Below are 21,753 nucleotides of genomic sequence, written 5' to 3'. Positions count from 1 at the left end.
GGTAGCTTTAGGTGAACACTGTGCAGAGCTTGCCAAAAACTAACTTGTAGCTTATTTAGCTGCCTGCGGTAGTGATAGGATCAGGAAAACACCACCAACCTTCTACAGGTAGCTTTAGCTGAAGACTGTGCAGAGCTCGCAAAAAAATAAATTTGTAGGTTTAGCTGAACACTGTGAGCAGGACGCACTACACTAACTTGTAGGTTTAGCTGAACACTGAGCAGGATGCACTACACTAACATGTAGCTTTAGCTGAACACTGTGCAGAGGTCTCACTACACTAACTTGTAGTTTTAGCTGAACACTGTGAGCAGGGCGCACTACACTAACTTGTAGCTTTAGCTGAACACTGTGCAGAGGTCTTACTACACTAACTTGTAGTTTTAGCTGAACACTGTGAGCAGGACGCACTACACTAACTTGTAGCTTTAGCTGAACACTGTGCAGAAGTCTCACTACACTAACTTGTAGCTTTAGCTGAACACTGTGCAGAGGTCTCACTACACTAACTTGTAGTTTTAGCTGAACACTGTGAGCAGGACTCACTACACTAACTTGTAGCTTTAGCTGAACACTGTGAGCAGGACGCACTACACTAACTTGTAGCTTTAGCTGAACACTGTGCAGAGGTCTCTCTACACTAACTTGTAGTTTTAGCTGAACACTGTGAGCAGGACGCATTACACTAACTTGTAGCTTTAGCTGAACACTGTGCAGAGGTCTCACTACACTAACTTGTAGTTTTAGCTGAACACTGTGAGCAGGACGCACTACACTAAGTTGTAGCTTTAGCTGAACACTGTGCAGAGGTCTCACTACACTAACTTGTAGCTTTAGCTGAACACTGTGCAGAGGTCTCACTACACTAACTTGTAGTTTTAGCTGAACACTGTGAGCAGGACGCACTACACTAACTTGTAGCTTTAGCTGAACACCGTGCAGAGGTCTCACTACACTAACTTGTAGTTTTAGCTGAACACTGCGAGCAGGACGCACTACACTAACTTGTAGCTTTAGCTGAACACTGTGCAGAGGTCTCACTACACTAACTTGTAGTTTTAGCTGAACACTGTGAACAGGACGCACTACACTAACTTGTAGCTTTAGCTGAACACTGTGCAGAGGTCTCACTACACTAACTTGTAGTTTTAGCTGAACACTGTGAGCAGGACGCACTACACTAACTGTAAATAGTCTAGCTGCCTGACTGTGGTACTAATAGGATCAAAAGAACACCAGCAATTTTCTTCAGGTAGCTGTAAATACTGTAACAAGACAAGCCTGCCTGTCAGTAGGAAGATAACAGGAACGGATCTAGCTAAACTGAATACAGTGTATATATATATGCAGCACCTGGGATGTATATATATACACAATACACTGTAAGTGCAGCTACCTCACTGACTGTCTTGCTAATCTAGCTAACTCAAATGAAATGACACTGTTTCTCTCTCTATCTCTTAGCACGCCAGAACACACTACACAGGGCCGCTGTGCAGGCAGCCTTATATAGTGCGGGGCGTGTTCTAAACCCCCTGAGCCATAATTGCCCAAAGCCACCCTGGCTTTGGCCAGTTACAGCTCTCTCTACCGAAGGCACTGTGATTGGCCAAGCATGCGGGTCATAGTGCATGGTTGGCCAATCATCAGCCAGCAATGCACTGCGATGCAGCAGTGAATTATGGGCCGTGACGCACCACACGAATTCGGCGCGAACGGCCCATATCGTTCGTAATTCAGCGAACGATCGAACAGCCGATGTTCGAGTTGAACATGGGTTTGACTCGAACACGAAGCTCATCCCTATCCAGCACCTATTGTTTGAGAAAAAAAGCCCTGACCATAGGAGATTGTAGAAGAAGTAAAAGAATTCATTGCAACCTTTGTTAGACACTGTTGCAAGATTGTTGCCATAGTTACATAGTTACATAGTAGCTGAGGTTGAAAAAAGAAAAGTTCATCAAGTCCAACCTATGTGTGTGATTATATGTCAGTATTACATTGTATAGTTGTGGTTGTTCAGGTGCTTATCTAATAGTTTTTTTAAACTATCGATGCCCCCCACTGAGACCACCGCCTGTGGAAGGGAATTCCACATCCTTGCCGCTGTTACAGTAAAGAACCCTCTACATAGTTTAAAGGGGTTGTAAAGGTCATTTTTTTTTTTTTAAATAACAAACATGTTATACTTACCTTCACTGTGCAGCTCGTTTTGCACAGAGTGGCCCCGAACCTGGTCTTCTGGGGTCCCTCGCCGGCTGTTTCAGCTCCTCCCCGAGAGAACTAACCACCTTAATGCGAGCTCCCTCGCATGGTGGTTAGTTCTTGCGGGCGCGCTCCCGTGATACAGCCGGCGGCTATAGCCGCTCACTGTATTACTCGGCCCCTCCCCCGGCGCGCCGCGTCATTGGATGTGATTGACAGCAGTGCGAGCCAATGGCTGCGCTGCTTTCAATCCATCCACTGTAGCCAATCAGCGGCCAGGCTGAGAGGCGAAATGGATGTCGGGAGCGAGCGCAGGACTTTCGAGGGGTCAGGTACATAAAACAGGGGGGCTGGGGGCGGCGGTATTGTCGGAAGTTTTTTCACCTTAATGCATAGAATGCATTAAGGTGAAAAAACTTTTACCTTTTCAACCCCTTTAAGGTTAAAACTCTTTTCTTCTAATGTTAATGAGTGGCCACGTGTCTTGTTAAACTCCCTTCCGCAAAAAAGTTTTATCCCTATTGTGGGGTCACCAGTATGGTATTTATCAATTGAAATCATATCCCCTCTCAAGCGTCTCTCTTCCAGTGAGAATAAGTTCAGTGCTCGCAAACTTTCCTCATAACTAAGATCCTCCAGACCCTTTATTAGCTTTGTTGCCCTTCTTTGTACTCGCTCCATTTCCAGTACATCCTTCCTGAGGACTGGTGCCCAGAACTGGACAGCATACTCTAGGTGCGGCTGGACTAGAGTCTTGTAGAGTGGGAGAATTAATCCCCTCTTTAATGCATGCCAATATTCTGTTTGCTTTGTTAGCAGCAGCATGGCATTGCATGTTATCTATCTACTAGGACCCCAGATCCTTTTCCATCCTAGATTCCCCCAGAGGTTCTCCCCCCAGTGTATAGATTGCATTCATATTTTTGCCACCCAAATGCATTATTTTACATTTATCTACATTAAACCTTATTTGCCATGTAGTTGCCCACCCCATTAATTTGTTCAGATCTTTTTGCAAGGTTTCCACATCCTGCGGAGAAGTTATTGCCCTGCTTAGCTTAGTATCGTCCGCAAATACAGAGATTGAACTGTTTACCCCATCCTCCAGGTTGTTTATGAACAAAATAAATAGGATTGGTCCCAGCACAGAACCCTGGGGGATCCCACTACCCACCCCTGACCATTCCGAGTACTCCCCATTTATCACCACCCTCTGAACTCACCCTTGTAGCCAGTTTTCAATCCATGTACTGACCCTATGGTCCATGCCAATGGACCTTATTTTGTACAATAAACGTTTATGGGGAACTGTGTCAAATGCTTTTATAGTTTGTTTGAAGATGTGGCGTTGCTGCATGGAGCACGCTCTAAAAAACGGAAGCTGAGGAGATCATAAATACACTAAAGGAGGAAGTTCAGAAAAAGCATATGCATATAACAGGTAAATCGAAAATTTATGCAGAAATAACAGCTATATTCCTGATCTATGCTGCATATAGATCAGATATTGATAAAAAAAATGTAGCTTTACAACCCCTTTACATTTAGCATTAGACTATAATTATTTTATTATTAATGTTTCTCCCCATTCAGTTTGGGCAGGGCTGGACTTACTATTGGGCTTGACTGGGCTCAAGCCCATGGGCCCCGCCCAATAGGGGGCCCCACGGCGCCCGCACTATAGCCGAAAGACGACTACAGCACGGACGCCAATTGCCGGGAGGGCGCCCCTGGACGTCCTCCTGTTTACTTCCCCTCTGAGTGCCGCCGCGGGCACGCATCGGTTAAGTTCCCTTGGACACAGCCAATCACAGATCGTGCTAAATGGCCAATCACAGCGGCCATTTAGCACTCGATCGGAGTGTCCAATGAGAGGTGATCTCATATATAAACATATAAGATCATCTCTCATCGCCGGCTCTCCCTCCTCACACAGAGACAGCGTGTGAGTGGGGAGAGCTTCTGTGCTGCAGCGGTGAGTGAACACTCACACTAGTTACAGTTACACTACACAACATAGTGCCATCTGTCCCCAGTGCCACCTATCAGTGCCAAATGTCCCCATCGCCATCTGTCCCCATCGCCATCTGTCCCCAGTGCTACCTGCCTCCAGTGCCACCTGCCCCCAGTGTCACCTGTCAGTGCCACGTATCAGTGCCATCTGTCATCAGTGCTACCTGTCAGTGTCACGTGCCATCTGTTATCAGTTTCACATGTAATCAGTGCCACGTATTAGTGCCATCTGTCATCAGTGTCACGTGTCATCAGTGCCACGTATTAGTGCCATCTGTCATCAGTGCCACGTGTCATCAGTGCCACGTTTTTCAAGCTTTAATCAGTGGTCATATAAATAGATTATTACGTTTTTTTTTAACATGTAACACTGTCTACGGTACCAGTCAACATTTTGTTCTATTTAAAGTAATGTATAGAAGGTAGGGCTCGAAAGTGACTCAAGCCCAGGGGCCCCCACCACCCTAAGTCCTGCCCTGTTTGTGGGGATAGTATGTACTGGGTATTTATAATCATGTATTCTATTAGTATTATCATTTATTGTATTTACTATGAAATATGTATTCTATTTTTAATTATTATTATGTGGTGTGTAATACTTTTGAAATTATTATTTTGTGAATCATATTTTATGATATTTCAATAAAATAATTAATAAACAATGAGGTAAAATGCTGCCATATATGAGGGATGATGCGACAGTGAAGAGTGAGACAGGAAAACTTTATACCGTATTAAGTTTATTGGTCACAATGAAAGCAATACAGAGAGCTCATATTGGACCGTCTTTAACAAATGTCATTCAAGGTAATTCTAATTGTGTAAACATTAACATACAATCACCTAATACTGTCTAATAATGAGTGGATACTTGATGTATTGTTGTTGTGATTGTTCTGCTTTACACTTTCAAAAAAAACAAACAAAATAAATAAAATAAAATTTTCTCGTACTTTGGGGATGTGGTTTATCATTTGGGTGCCAATTCTTTATATCTGGTTGCTAATCACAATAAATGCAAAACATTTTGCTCTCAGCTGTAAAGCACTGCCAGGTCAGAATACCAGAACAGCGGCTGCATCTGAGTGCATGCAGCTGCTATTTGGCTGACAATTTTTCACTCAGCTCCCGCAATTTTCAGATTGAAAACTTCTGGGCAAGAGAGTGCTGACAGGGCCAAACACTACCCAAATTTCAGCTGGTTCATTAGGAATAGGCCAGCTTTTAATAGCATAATTGTTGTGAATTGTTGTTGGACTTTGTGGTCAGTGTTTGTTCACCAGACAGGTAATACTGATTGTATATTTGTGAATACTATTTTAAAATAAGCAAAATGAAATTAGGTTTTTGTTAACCTTTACTTGAAATTTGGAATTATTAATAGAATCTATAGTTTGTTTCGATATGGAAGAATAGTGTAGTACAAACGATTGTTAATAATAATCTGATAACTCCACAAAAAAAAAAAAAAACACATTTTCCCTGCTTGTCTAGAAATGATTGGCTAACGAAGAGTTTGTTCTCAACATGAGCCCAGACATAAACGGCCATATTCATAGCGTTACTATGCTCATAAATTATGAGTGTAAGGTGTGTAAATGTGAAAACTATTGTTTTTTAGTGATCAGATGGTTTCCTAACAAACAAGGCACTGAATAACAGTGAGAGTGAAACAAAAATGAGATCACAATAATGTTTGCTTTGTAGTTAAACAGTACAAACTGTATTTTGAAAAAAATGGGAGACCATTAAAACAATATCCAAATGTTACTAAATTATTTGGAATTTGTTCTTCACAGAGTAAGGGTATTGTTTGTAACTAGAAAATAGCAGTTCATCTAAAAAAAACTCTACATGATTTTTTTGCATTACACCATCCTACATTGTTTCGCAATTGTTTCTTTTACATGTTGTTGGATATGAGTCTTACTTTTGCAAGAGAGATTGCATTGATTTCATACATTCAAAGTCAGCAAAATGAAGGCTCTGTGTGCCCCCCTAAAAAAAAGATATATACAAATGTACTGAAGTTTTTTTGGTTAGGTGTTTGTTAAGGTTTCTGGAACTGGCTTTAATGAGAAAATTGTCCTGGATACACAGCATACTCGTTTGAGTGCGTTCATCAAGGTTAATTAGCTCCCGCATTACCTTTTGGTAGTAATAATTTAATAGTTATACCAATCAAAAGTACACTAATGGATAGAAGCAATGCTAGTCCCCTCCGGACAATCAGCTGTTTAGTGGAGAGGATTTCACCCACAACATTAGTTGTTTCCATTGGTAGATCCTCTTTTAACTCCAGTTGCTTTGTATGATCTTCTCCAGAGGACACGTCATGCATGGCAATAGCACCAAAGCCAGAATCAGACATTGTCGTGCCCCCTATAATACAGTTAGATATAAAGATGATTTTATTATTATTATTACTATTATATAGTTTTATTGTATATTCACAGATATCTGTAGGTGAGACTCATACGTATGCTGTCCTCACTCACAAATAAGGATGAGCTCCGGCGTGTTCGCACACCCCACGTGCAGAGCCCACCAGGAAGTGGGCAGGGCGCTGCACTAATCACAGGCAGTGAGACATTGTCCCGATGTGCGGCTGCAGAGATCGGGAAATGTCTCACTGCCTGTGATTAGCGCAACGCCGTGCCGACTTCCTGGCGGGCTCTGCACTTGGGGGAGCTCACCCTTACTCACAAACAGTACATTCCCTTTTAAAATACTAAATTACAACATTTGTTACACAGTAACACAAAACAGACCTTTCCTCTGTTTCCATAAATTTCATGTTAACATGCATCTCTGCATGCTGTTGTAAAATTACCCAACACTTTTTATAAATGTTTTTCTGCTATGTTTAACTTTTTTCCCTTGCACTTCCTGGTTTCAACAAATGCAGTGGTGACAAAAGCCCCAGTGAGATGCCCCCCTGGGAAGACAACATCCCCATTGCCTATAGAGAATTCTTGTACCTACACTGTGAAATCTCGCAGTATTATCATAATGCACATGTGTACTTTATTTTGCCCATGCACTGTATGAAATTATATTTGTTTGCTGGGGTTAAAAAGAAGCTTCTTGCTGAAGTTTTTTTTTGTCCCCAACAGATGTAAGTAGTGTCATACAGCATATGCACAAAAGGAATGGCATGCTTAATCTTGAGCATGCGCAGTATTATGAACAAGGCAGCACAGAGTTTTTGTATTTTTGCACAGAATTATTAAATTTTTTAAACCATTTTGTTATTAAAGTTTTGTAAAAAACAAAAACTTAGAAAAAGGACATACAACAAAATAACACACTCATACTCAGGCACTTATAGTATGTATGTATGATTTTCTGTATTGATACATTGGGACATTCTTCTATAGTGTGACATATTTTGCACATTCACTTTATTAATTGTTTATATATATATATATATATATATATATATATATATATTATGATTTTTTTGGACTTTATTTAAGGTCACATATTTATTGCATTATATTATTTTATATTTCACATTTATGCACATTTATGGAGCTGATCAAGCTCTACACTGTGTGTTGGCAGCTGTATCTGGACATATTTTTCTTTAAACTTTTAAATATTGTAATAAAAATGATTTATTTTTTATACGTGGGTGTTACGTGTGTGTAACTGTGTGAAGGCCTCTTGAGCCCTCTCCCTAGGGAAAGAGAGCCTTGACTAATGGGGACAGGGCCAGGTTCCAGACAAGGGAAATGATTGGTTGAAACATGGGGGATGGGATGGGCCTGAGCTCAGGGAACTTGTGCCCCAGGGAATTCTGGTTCTTTCGGAAGAGTGGGATGGAAGAGCTGCTGTGGACCCTGCGCCTCTGCCATGGACACTGACCTCCTGTTGGCCAGGGTCCACGAGCTGCCTTTCCAAGGCCAGGCTTACTGGCTGTTCTCCCTCCTTACTCCTAAGATGTCCCCCCCTGTTCCACTGCCATCTGCTGAGCCCTGGCTTTTAGGGCCAGGAGACACACCCGTCCACTGTCCCACCTGAGCCCCAGTCCTTCCTACTCTCCTGCCACCCCCCCACGTTCCTCCGGAGCTCCTGTTGCTACGGGTCCCGCCCCCCCCTCCGCCTCTCCCTGCTGCTTTCCGCTGGCAGAGTTCTCCCCGGCGGGTCCCCCCCATCCGTTCACTCTGTGGGCTGGGACTCCTCTCGCCCGGCCTGCTCCCGGAGCCCCAGAGTACCCCGGCGTTCCGCCCAGGATCCTCCGGCTGCCCCCCCCCCCGTGAGCGCCCGCTCATCAGCACTTCCCACTTCTGCTCACTGCTCTCGTGTACCAGCTATTGCTGTCCCTGGTTCCCCCCAGCTCTGCCGGCGGATCAGGGGGTGGGGGGTCTGCAGGGAGATCGTCCCGCGGTGCCAAACGCCGGGCAGGCTAGCCCGGAGCTGCTGCACTGACCGCCCATCCTCCTTCTTCCTCCAAGCTGTCTGGATCAGCTGGCATGTCCCTGCCAGCGTCTCTCTCTGCGCCCAGTTGGGCAGGAGATTCAAATATGGCTACAGGCCACACTGCCTCTGAAATGTCCCCTGTGCATCCACATCCCCCTGCACCTGGCTGCGTGGGGGGTGGCAGAGCTGCACATGCTGCTAACCCCCTGCCGCTGACCCCTGCCTTCCTGCATCCCCCTGCACCCGGCTGGGTGGGGGATGGCAGAGCTGCTCATGCCACTCACCCCCTACCGCTGACCCCTGCCTTCCTGCATCCCCCTGCACCCGGCTGGGTGGGGGATGACAGTGCTGCACGTACCTCTCACCCCTGCCTCGGACCCCTGGCCTTCCCACATCTCCCTGCGCTCGGCTGGGTGGTTGATGGCCGTTGGTCGCCTGCTCTCCTCCCCTCATCACTGACCTCTGCCCACTGGCAGCTCCCTGCGCCTGGCTGTGTGGGAGATTCTTACCAGACATCCGCTGCCACAGCCTTGCCCCGGTCTGCCACCCCACACCATCTCCCTGCGCCCAGCAGGGAGGAAGATTTTCATTTGATGCCTGCCGCTGCAGCCTTGCCCCTGCCTGCTGCTCGGCACCATCTCCCTGTGCCCGGCAGGGTGGGAGATGCGCATGCCACACCCGGGATGTGGGCTGCACCTGCTACGAGTCCTCCATCCGGGGTCTCCGGTTGCTCCAGATGCTGCTCGGCTGCCGACATTGGCCCCCGGACTCCTCAGGGTTGGTGGCCGGACCGCCGCCCCTCCCAGTGACGCTGCTGTATCGGTCCTGTCTCGCATGGGTGTGTCGGGGCTGGCATGTAGTTCGGCCTCTTCCGCGGGTGGCGCTTTGTGCGCCTACTGACACGCACCTGTCGGAAGACGTCAAGGATAGGATCTGGCGTCGCGAATTTATCGATTTCCTCGCTTTAGTCCCTCCTGACTGAAAGACGACCGACAAATCCCGTCGGGTTGACGTGGCGGCGCAGGGAGAAAAATCTGAGCAGCTTTCTCGGACGTTCGGGAACTGGCTGCAGTGGTTTTTTGCTTACGCTTACGAGTGCTTTGTGAGCATTTTCCGGAGTTTTCTGGAGGTGCCTACAACATGTACGGGGGTCAGTGTTGGTTCCACTACGACACCCAGTTTCGCCAAAAAATGGCGTCAAGGAAGGTGTTCCGCTTTTATTGTCAGGATGGTAGCCTGTGGTTTTGCTCATGTGCCCCCACAGGCCTTTGTCCTTTCAGTCCCCAGCCGGCACTCCCTCAGGAGCGTCGGCTGCCCCCAAAAAAATGTCTATGTTGGCTGTCCAATGAGAGCCACTGCAAGTGGTACACCACGTCCCGTTTTAAGCATGAGTGCTCACTTTGCGGGGGTGCTCACCCAGCCAGCCGGTGCTTCCGAAAGGGAAAACAACCTCTTTCCCGGCCGGGGGCCAAGCCTGACCTTTCTAAACCGGAGGACCCCAGTGATTGTCTCAGAGATACTGCCCTGGCTAGACCTTGATCTTGAGGGACGGTTTGGACCGTGGTATTTGGGTCCCCTTTACTCCTTCAGATGTGCTGACCATGGTACCTAATTTAAAAACGGCTGTTCAATTCGAGTCTGTGGTGGCCCAGAAACTCCATAAGGAATTGGATTTGGGGGGTATGGCGGGCCTGTTTGATCTTCCCCCTTTCCACAACCTGAGGGTTCCCCCCTCGGTGTGGTCCCCAAAAGGGCTGAGGGAAAATTCCGCCTTATGCACCACCTGTCCTATCCTTTTGGCTCCTCAGTCAATGACGGCATCGACAAGGAGGAATCCAGGTTCCACTACTCCTCTTTTGATAAGGTGCTCCACTTGATCAGGGCGGCTGGTCCTTCAGCTTTGCTGGACATTGAGTCCGCCTTCCGCCTCCTCCCGGACCACCTGGAATGCTTCCATCTGCTGGGATGCTACTTTCAGGGAAGCTACTTTTTTGACATGCGCCTTCCCATGGGCTGTTTGGAAAAAGGATGCCCTTAAAGGGATTGTGCGGGTAGGGGTATGAGTAAGGGATAGAAGCAAATGTACTAGAGTATATAAAAAACAAACACATTTTATTACAAAGTAGCAGTTACAAAATACAGTTTAAATATTCCTAAAAACATAGAATAGGATATATATGCATATACAGTTGCTTATTTGTTGGACCATATGCAGACTCCAGGAGAGGGGTCATGCAGATGATATGATCACAAAAATCCCAACATGTTTCGGAAAAACAGGGGAATAGGGATAAGCGTATTAATTTCCTTCCTCAGGGAATAAGTAGACATTATATGTCTAATAAAAAAAAGGGTTTGTATTTCAGCATAATGAAACATACTTAAAGGTAATATATAAATATATATATTTACTTAAAATAGTGAATTATGTATGAACATAGCAGAACATATCAGGACTAGGGATGAGCTTCGTGTTCGAGTCGAACGCATTGTGTGTTCAGTCGTTCGCCGAATTACGAACGATATGGGCCGTTCGCGCCAAATTCGAGTGGCACGTCACGGCCCATAATTCACTGCGGCATCGCAGTGCATTGCTGGCTGATGATTGGCCAAGCATGCACTATGACCCGCATGCTTGGCCAATCACAGCGCTGTGTGTACAGAGAGCTGTAATTGGCCAAAGCCAAGGAGGCTTTGGCCAATTATGGCTCAGGGGGTTTAGTACACGCCCCACACTATATAAAGCCGCCTGCACGTCGGCCCTGTGTAGTGTGTTCCGGCGTTGAGAGAGAGAGAGAGAGAGAGAGAGAGAGAGAGAGAGAGAGAGAGAGAGAGAGAGAGAGACAGTGTCCTTTGATTTAAGTTAGATAGAGTAGGCAGGTCGAGTCAGTTAGCTGCACTTACAGTGTATTGTGTATATATATATGCATCCCAGGTGTTTTGTGTGTGTGTGTGTGTGTGTGTATATATATATATATATATATATATATATATATATATATATATATATATATATATATATATATATATATATATATATATATATATATACACACACACACTGTATTCAGTTTAGCTAGATCCTGTTCTTCTCTTCCTAATATACTGACAGGCAGGCTGGTGTTTTTTTTACAGTATTTCCAGTTACTGTACTGTGTACCCTGCACAGTTGCACCTACAGTATAGCTACCTGAAGACAAGTGCAGGTGTTCTCACTCTAATAATACTACAGGCAGGCAGTTGATTCTGCTAGCTGCAGTATAATCGGTATATATATATACATCCCAGTTTTGTGTAGCTACATCTCACTGCAGGCCAACAGTATGTCTGGAAGGCTAACAAGTAGAGGCAGACAGTCACAAGCCAATAAAAGAGGGCAAGCAGGCTCTGTGTCTAGAGGCAACAGTGTTGGTCGTGGACACGGTGCATCCTCATCAGCCTGTGGCCGTGGGACACGCTTGGCCTTTTTTTCGGCAGCTGGCCGCGTTGAGCCGCAACATGCGGAAGACTTGGTCGAGTGGATGACCAAGCCCTCCTCATCCTCTCTCACCCATGCTCAGGGTACTTTGTCTGGCAAAGCAGCTGCCAACCCGGCCTCTTCCCTCGGCTCAATGGCATCAATGACTCCTTCCCTAGCCCCACCATGTCCTCCTGAGGAGTCCCTCGAACTGTTTGACCACAGTGTTGGGTATATGCTCCAGGAGGATGCCCAGCGTTTTGAAGGCTCTGATGATGGTACTCAGCTAGAGGAAGGCAGTAATGTGAGCCCAGACAGAGGGGGTGCCCAAGAAGGACAGCAGTCTGGCAGTCATGTTCCCCCTGCTGCAGCATACTGCCAGGTTTGCTCCAGTGATGAGGAGGGAGGGGATGATGGGGTCACTGAGTCCACATGGGTGCCTGATAGAAGAGAGGAGGAGGAGGCACATCATCAACGAGGCAGGATGCCCTCCAGGGGCCAGCCTAAGGGCAGCACACTGACTGCATGACACCGCAGAGCTCCGCATGTGCAGGGCGCTGCTGTCTCTGCGCGTTATTCCAAAAGTTCTTTGGTGTGGGCCTTTTTTGAGACGAGTGCATCAGATCACACCGCTGCAACATATGTCTCAAGCGTATCACATATGTTGACCTGCCATGCAGTTCGTTGGCAAGCGTACCTAAAAGACCCACACCAAAGAACAAAGAGGACCTCTCCTTGCTCCTCATCAGCTGGGATCTCCAACCCCACTATACCTTCAGTCCTCTCTGAGACCTGCACTGAGAGGAATGAAGGTATAAAATTAGGTGTGTCACAGCCAAGTACTTGCAGGCAATCTGCTATCGGTACACTGACGTCAGATTATACCAGGAAAATTTCCCTGCCCCAACTGCTGCACCGCAGAAAGAAGTTCGCTCCCAGCCATCCATATGCCCAGCGGTTGAATGCTAGCTTGGCAAAATTGCTAGCACTTCAACTGCTACCTTTTCAGTTGGTAGACTCTGCCCCCTTCCGTGAGTTTGTGGAATGTGCGGTTCCTCAGTGGCAGGTTCCCAAACGGCATTTTTTCTCACGGAAGGCGATTCCGGCTCTCTGCCGGCATGTGGAAGGCAATGTCTAGGCCTCGCTGGACAGGGCAGTCAGCGGTAAGGTGCATATTACCGCTGACTCATGGTCCAGCAGGCATGGACAGGGACGTTACCTAAGTTTCACGGCGCATTGGGTGACTCTGCTGGCAGCTGGGAAGGATGCAGGACAAGGTGCAGTAGTGTTGGAGGTTATTCCACCACCACGCCTCCAAAATGCCACTACTGATAATTCTGACACACCTCTCTCCTCCACCCCCTCCTCTTCTTCTTCCATGGCCTCTTCCTGTGCTTTGTCCTCGGAACCAGCAGTGCTCCGTAGGCGTTCAAGGGGCTATGCAAGTACGCAGGCCAAAATATGCCATGCAGGGCTTGAGCTGGTGTGCTTGGGGGACAGGAGCCACACTGGGGCAGAGAATATGTCAGCTCTGCAGGGGCAGGTTCAGGGGTGGTTGACGCCACACCAACTTAAGGCAGGAATGGTAGTTTGCGACAATGGCACCATCCTCCTCTCTGCCCTCCGACAGGGACAACTGACCCATGTGCCCTGTTTGGCTCACGTCTTTAACTTGGTGGTGCAGCGGTTCTTGGGCAGGCACCTGGGCTTACAGGATGTCCTGAGGCAGGCCAGGAAAGTCTGTGTGCATTTCCGCCGGTCATATAATGCCAGTGCTCGGCTGGCAGACCTCCAAAAGGAATTTTAACCTGCCCAAGAACCGCCTAATCTGTGACATGCCCACCAGGTGGAACTCAACGTTAGCCATGCTGCAGCGGCTGCACACGCAGCAGAGGGCCATCAATGAGTACCTGTGTGACTATGGCACCAGGACAGGGTCAGGGGAGCTTGTTTTTTTTCCCCACGCCAGTGAGCCATGATCAGGGATGCATGCACTGTCCTATCACCATTTGAGGAGGCCACGAGGATGGTGAGCAGTGACAGTTCATGCATCAGTGACATTGTCCACCTTGTCCACCTGTTGGAGCACACACTGCGTGGAATAATGGACAGGGCACTTGAGGCAGAACAGAGGCAGGAAGAGGAGGACTTCCTTAGCTCCCAAGGCCCCCTTTATCCAGACAGTGTTCCTGTGTGCCCGCCGATCACACAGGAAGAGGACGAGGAGGAGGACTGTATCAGCATGGAGGTGGAGCCTGGCACTCAGCATCAGCAGCAGTCTTTAAAGGATCATTTACAGTCCCAATAAACCCATGGACTTGTACGTGGCTGGGAGGAGGTGGCTGCGGATCGTGTCGTCCTTAGTGACCCAGAGGACTTCGGACCTAATGCCTCAGCAAACCTACGCTGCATGGCCTCCCTGATCCTGCAGAGCCTGCGGAAGGATCCTCGTATTCGTGGTATCAAGGAGAGGGTTCGTTACTGGCTGACAACCCTCCTTGAGCCACGTTACAAGAGTAAGGTTGCAGACCTTATCTTGCCGTCACAGAGGGAGCAGAGGATGAAACATCTTCGGGAGGCCTTGCACAAAGGTCTGTGCAACGCATTCCCAGAGACTGGGAGGTTACAAACTCCTGTTCCTGGACAACGTGTTACCGAGGCTTCGGTCAGTCAAAGAAGGAGCGGTGGAGAAGGTGGCCGTCTGACCGATGCGTTCAGACAATTTTTTAGTCCGCAGCCCCAAGGTATGATCAGTTCCAGCAACCATCGCCAGCGTCTGTTTTACATGGTGCAGGAATACCTAGGGGCAAGATCTGACTTGGACACCTTTCCCACCGAAAATCCTCTGTGTTACTGGGTCTTGAGGATGGATCACTGGCCAGAGCTTGCACAGTATGCAATTGAGCTACTGGCCTGTTCTGCATCCAGCGTTCTTTCGGAACGCACATTCATTGCTGCTGGAGGCTTTGTAACTGATCACAGGGTGCGCCTGTCCACTGACTCAGTCGATCGACTGACCTTCATAAAAATGAATCAGTCTTGGATCACCACCAGATACCAAGCACCTGATGCTGATGTAACGGAATAATTTTTTTTGAAATTTCTGATCCCTTCAAGACTGCCTATGCTGATGCTGAGTGACTATCCTGTTATGCTGAGTGATTATCCTCTTCCTCCTCAATGATCATGCTGATAGCTTGTAAGAATATTTTTGTTTCTGGGCGCCGCCACAAGTGGCTAAGGCCCAATTTTTCAGCCCCTGTTTAACAGTGGCGTGTAATTACAATTTTTGATTCAATTCTTTGCAGCAGGGCTCGTTCCTGCACTCCAGCTAGAGTATCTGTGAGGGGTTGCAGTGTTGTGGCAGCAGCACCAGTGCCTAAGCCCAATTTTTCAACCCCTGTTTAACAGGGGCGTGTAATTACAATTTTTTATGCAATTCTTTGCAGCAGGGCTCGTTCCTGCGCTCCAACTAGTGTAACTGTGAGGACTTACAGTGTTGTGGCACCAACACCAGTGCCTAAGGCCCAATTTTTCTGTCTCTGTTCAACGGGGGCATGTAATTACAAATCTTGATCTAATATTTCACAGCGGGGCCCTGTGAGGGCTTAGTGTTGTGGCAACACCAACACCTAAGGCCACAATTTCTGCAGAGTATATAGGGCAGGCCCCTACTTTCAAGCATCCAACTTACAAACGACTCCTACTTGCAAACGGATGGAGACAACAGGAACTGAGATGAAATATACCCCTAGGAAGGGAAATTCTCTCCTGTACGAGTTAATATGGGAAAAACGTTTCTCCTTTCCACTGATGCTTTATCACCAATCCTTGTTTCACTAAAAACAACAAATTTTCTAAAAACATTTGTCATTGTGACAGAAAGTGAGGTGAAATCTTCTGAAGAGGAGCACAGACAGCAAAACAAATGTCACAGGGTGATAACCCTTCCCTATGTTTTCCAAAAAGCTTAAAAATAGATTTTTTGGCTGGAGCTACACTAAAAATGTACCAGTTCAAAATTACAAACAGATTCTACTTAACAACAAACCTACAGTCCCTGTCTTGTTTGCACCACCTGTATACTGCTGTTCAGAGTATATAGGGCCTGGGGGCCCCACGCCTTTCCTTTTTTTAATTTGGGTGCGGGGTTCCCCTTAATATCCATACAAGACCCAAAGGGCCTGGTAATGGACTGGGGGGGTACCCATGCCATTTGTCTCACTGATTTTCATCCATATTGTCGGGACCCGACATTACATTAAAGCTGTAAGCAGTTTTAAATGACTTTTATTCCTTTAAAAATGTCATTTTGTGCAGGGACTGTTCTAAGCATGGGAAACACGCGCCACTTTACAGGCATACTATAGACACCCCCCAGGTACGATATTTAGAGGAATATTTCACTTTTTTGTTTTCACTTTAAGCATCTTTAAAATCACTGCTCCCGAAAAAACTGCAATTTTTAAAACTTTTTTTTTGCATTGATACATGTCCCCTGGGGCAGGACCCGGGTCCCCAAACCCTTTTTAGGACAATACCATGCAAATTAGCCTTTAAAATTAGCACTTTTGATTTCGAACGTTCGAGTCCCATAGACTTCAATGGGGTTCTAACGTACGTGTGATTTTTCGGTCCGTTCCCAGGTTCTGGTGTGAACCAAACTGGGGGGTGTTCAGCTCATCCCTAATCAGGATATGGGATAGAAATGATACTCACAATTACAATATCCGTTGTGGAATACTGCACAAGCCACATTGAAGAGTGACGGAGCCTCAGGTCTCAAAAAATGTTTGAATAGCGATATCGTGCCAGAGACATGGAATTTGGCCGGTTAAATAGCTGGTTATTAGATTAGTGAACATTGAATGAAAGCCCTAGACTGGGACGTCCCCAGGCTATGCTTCAGATTATGCTATAGTGTGTATTATCTGCACCACCAAGCAGCAAATCAAAACAGCCATGAAGTCAGGGGACCACCAATCTAACATAGAAAAATAATAATAAAAATTAAAAATGTTTAAAGATAATTCTAATATGCTTTCATGTAAGCTATTCAGAAAGTCCACCGCAGGAAACACAATTCTCCACTCTTCCAGCTTTCATCCAAGACCCCTTGTTGAATCTATACACTATGGCCAATACTTGCACATTAAATGCAACTGCTCAGAACACTCAGACTTTAAAAGAGAGGCCAATAATCTCAAACGCTGTTTGCTTGAAAGGGACTACAGTCATAAAAGCCTAAAAAAGGCATTCAACCGTGCTGATGCAAATAGCAGACACGATCTTCTTTTTTCAAAGAAGACAAAACCCCCCAATGAATGCCAAAGAATCATCACTACCTACACTGATGATCATACTCAACTGAGACAGATCTGTCAAAAATACTGGCACCTTTTAACCTCGGATCCTGTGGTGGAACGGTTTGTACCCCCTACCCCAGCGATCACTTACAGACGTGCCACCTCTCTGTACGATATGCTGGTTAGCAGTGAATACTGAGGTTCAAAACGTAGAGATCCATGCAGGACCTTTGGCACGTTCCCCTGTGGTTCCTGCATGTATTGCCAATACATGGATTCTAGAAAACACATATGTTTACCCAATGGAAAGTTTTTTAATCCCAAACACTTCTCTAACTGTCAGACTAAATACGTGGTTTACCTCTTGCTATGCAGCTGTAAATGTTTCTATATTTACCGAGCTATGCAAACCAACGATCCAGACCTCCCCCTTGGAAGGCATGTTCTACAAACCCATGGTGGGCTATGCCCCAAGATGTCGGTCTTGGTACTTGATCGTATACACCCCAGTTCGCTAGGAGGAGACTTGAACAAGCTCCTCCTACAACGCGAGCTGAGGTGGATATCTAACTTGAATGCCACTGTACCACCAGGTCTCAATGAGGCCTTCAACTTAAAGCCCTTTCTACCAGGTTTCTCATCGGGGGGCTTTGAGAGAGACCTTTAATATAATTGCATTGAATTCTCTATTAAATCCTTCATTGGTATGTGGTATTTACTTTTCTTTTTCTTTCCTGATCATGTTTGTGTATAACCTATTCGAAATAAGTTGTTTGAAATCATTCTTATATTCATGTTTGAAAATTAGTTTTATACAAATATATCCAGTCATGCCTTATGTAAAATATAACTCTTCTTCTTCTCCCCTCCCCTTTTTTTAGTTTTTCAGCTCTAGTAGAAATACCCCACATCTCTTTGTGAGATATTACTGTACAAGAGGGACGGCAGCCTCCTGTCTCAATTATTTTCTCATTTTATTTATTTTTTCATCAGAACTCTACTATATATACTCTTTTGAATTTAGAACTACTGTATATGGCGATGCTGTGGTGTGGTTTTTGCCATCCCCATCTGTGGCTCATCGAGGCTCCCTTGGTGGTCATTACATCCCAGGGCATTCCCTTTGTAAGGGCTGCAATACACTGCGTGACCGCTGGGATGTCCCCAGGAATTGGCCTTCGCAGTTTTAACTTCCATCTTGTCAGCCCCTATGTTCCATCTAGTTTATCTGTACCATACTGCGCAGCTACTTGGACATTCTCCATGCGGAGCATGTGCAGTTTGGCCGGGACCAGCTTGCCAGTACTTGCCTGCCCTTTTGTTGTGCCGACAACCATGTCGACATCTGACGTCACCGCGCTAATCACGCGGTGGCGCCGGACGCCGTATTGACCGGGGGAACGCCCCCTTGTCGGGTCAACGCCATCTACACACATCTTCCAGGAACAGCTGATCAGCACATCTCATGTTGCTGACAGCATCACGTATCTCCTAGTGCTTGCACCTTGTTCCAGCTTACTCTAATAAACTAATTAATGAATTACTATTGACCCATCCTGGCTTAAATACTCCCTTTATGCAACAGTTTTCTGCTGCACAGCCAGGATTCGGTCACACATTTAGCTTGTGAAACAAGGTGAGCGCTTTTAGTGTTTAACCGCTTGCCGACTGTCCACCGCAGTTACACTGCGGCAGAATGGCACAGGCAGGCGAATCGCCGTCATTGTATGGCGGGCGTGCGGTCGGCTGGCCCGTGCCCCCCCGCCGGCCGGGACAATCGGATTCGATCAGGAACCGATCAATCCCCAGGCCCAGGCCAATGAAATCTGGCCTGGACCTGGTGATCAGTCCTGACGAATGAGATCCTTCCCCTGTCTGTGTAACTGTAAACACTGACAGGGGAAGTGATGTCATGTCCCTCAGTTTGGTCTTTTTGTTCCAGACTGAGAGAAAGAGAAGACATCCAAATAAGTGCAACACCACACTACCCCAGGTCACGTAGGCACACAATTCACCCCCTGATCACCACCCCCCCCAATTAACCCCTTCACCACCTGTCACTGTGTCACCCAGTACAGCAATCAGATTTTTTTTTTATTGCTGTACTAGTGTTATTAGTGACACTAATCAGTGTTAGGGTAATTAGTATTAGGCACAGATAGGTTTAGGGACCCCCCTAACACCCCCAATAAAGGTTTAACCCCTTGATTACCCCCTGTCATCTGTGATCACAGTATAAGTGTCACGTGTGATGCAGTTTAGCTAGATTTTTTTTTATAGCATCAGGGCACCCGCCATATTTTCCCCAATAAAGGTTTAACCCCCTAATCACCCGGCGGGTGATCAAAGTTAGGTTTTAGCATCAGTTCCAGTAGCGCTAACACCCACGCACGCACCATACGCCTCCCTTAGTAGTATAGTGTCTGAACGGATCAATATCTGATCAGATCTATACTAGCGTCCCCAACAATTTAGGGTTCCCAAAAATGCAGTATTAGCGGGATCAGCCCAGATACCTGCTAGCACCTGCGTTTAGCCCCTCCACCCAGCCCGCCCACCAAAGTGCAGTATCAATCGATCACTGTCACTTACAAAACACAACACACATAACTGCCGCATTCGCAGAGTCAGGCCTGATCCCTGCAAACGCTAACAGTTTTTTTGGTAGCGTTTGAATCAGTCGCTAACAGTCAGGAGCTTTTTTACCTGTGAGTCTCACTACTGTACCAGTAAATTTAGAGACCAAAATGTCAAATCGAAGGTACAGTAGTAAAGAGGCCTACACATTTCTGAGCATGACAGACAGTGAAGAGGAAGTCACTCATCTGTCAGATTCAGGCTCAGAATACAAACCTGTAGACAGCAGTGGCACCCTGACAGATAGCTCTGACGACGGAGTTGTGGTCCCTGCCAAGGTCAGGCGTACCAGACCCCGATCTTCTGCTGTCGTTGAGGTGCAAGAACCGCAGGTCCCTCGTATGGAGCAGAGAGCCAGTACTAGCGCCGCTATCCCTTCTGGTGGCAAGCACCAGTGGCCTAGTACATCCTTGTCATACGTCCAGCACTGCAGTAACACTTGGTGACGTGGCGAGTCCCATAAGTGCAGTTCAAGCTGGATAGGTGGCAAGCACGAGTAGTGTCCCGCTGCCACCAAGAAGAAGACAAAGACAGGCCCGTCGAGCCCATAGTGCCGTTCCTGCTGCATTCGCCAATCCTAATTGGGAACCCACCACTTCTGAAGCACCCATACTTCCCCCATTCACTGGCCAACCTGGAATTCAGGTGGAAACAGTTGATTTTACGTCACTTGATTTTTATTTGCTGTTTTTCACCGAAGATCTCTATAGATCTATTGTGGACCAAAACAATTTGTATGCTGGTTAATTCATCACCGCTAATCCCCAGCTGACCCTTGCCAGAGATTGGAGACCAATTACGGTCTCCAAATTTAAGACCTTCCTGGGCCTATCCCTCCTCATGGGCGTAACTAAAAATGAGTGAGTTGCGGTCATATTGGTCCACTGACCCAAATCACCATACGCCCGTGTTCTCTGCCTCCATGACCAGGACACGATACGAGCAGACAGGGCTTTTTTTCAGCGGGAACACGGGGAACGCAGTTCTGGCACCTTCAGCACTGAATGTATATAATAGCATGGGGTGTGGGGTGTGCTGGAAGGTCTATTGATGTTCTCTGCTGGGGGATCTATTGTCACTGGTGGGGATCTGATTTTGTGTGAGGGTCTATTGTTGCTGATGGGGAATCTATTGTTGCTGGGGGGGTCTTATGTTGCTGGCTGCTTTGCGATCTGTTGTTGCTGCTGGGGGGGGGGTGTCTAATGTTGCTTGGGTGGATATTTTGTTACTGGGTGTGATATTTTGTTGTGGGTGGTTCACTGTTGCTGCAGGAAATCTATTGTTGTTGGGGTGGAGTCCATTGTTGCTGGGGAGTCTATTGTTGTTGGGGGGTCTATTGCTGGGATTCTATTATTGCTGGCTGCAGGGGATCTATTTTACTGCTTTTCTTTTTATCATTACCATGTTGCTTACAAATGATTTAGCACCACAAAATGATACTAGGTTCTGTATTCTCTAAAAGGGGCAGTACTGGTAGGTGGGTAGGAGGTGGAATCAAGAGACGGTGGTCAGAGGTGGGTAGGGGGCAGAAACAAGGGGTGACTCAGACGGGGGGAGTTCCTGCACCTATTCTCCAAGAAAAAAAGCCCTGCGAGCAGATCTTGCGGTTCATGCATTTCAACAACAATGAACTCTGTCGTCCTCGCGGTGACCCTGAATTTGATCGGCTCTACAAAATTCGGCCCCTCGTAAACCACTTCAACCAATGTT

At 46.8% G+C, this 21,753-nt stretch overlaps 1 protein-coding gene across 1 annotated transcript in view; it reads right to left on the bottom strand.

Moving 5' to 3' along the window:
- Positions 1 to 4,938: 4,938 nt before the first annotated feature.
- The window catches only part of LOC141128077 (multidrug and toxin extrusion protein 2-like), a 281,272-nt gene continuing 264,457 nt past the window's right edge, over positions 4,939 to 21,753 (bottom strand). Inside the window, exon 17 of the mRNA XM_073615142.1 lies at positions 4,939 to 6,600. Coding sequence (XP_073471243.1) covers positions 6,347 to 6,600 — 254 coding nt within the window. The 3' untranslated portion in view covers positions 4,939 to 6,346. The remainder of the gene's footprint in view (positions 6,601 to 21,753) is intronic.

This window comes from Aquarana catesbeiana, linkage group LG02, assembly GCF_042186555.1.
Source record: "Aquarana catesbeiana isolate 2022-GZ linkage group LG02, ASM4218655v1, whole genome shotgun sequence".
NCBI lineage: Eukaryota > Metazoa > Chordata > Amphibia > Anura > Ranidae > Aquarana > Aquarana catesbeiana.
The sequence above is the reverse complement of the archived record's forward strand: the minus strand, read 5'-3'. Positions and strand labels throughout refer to the sequence as shown.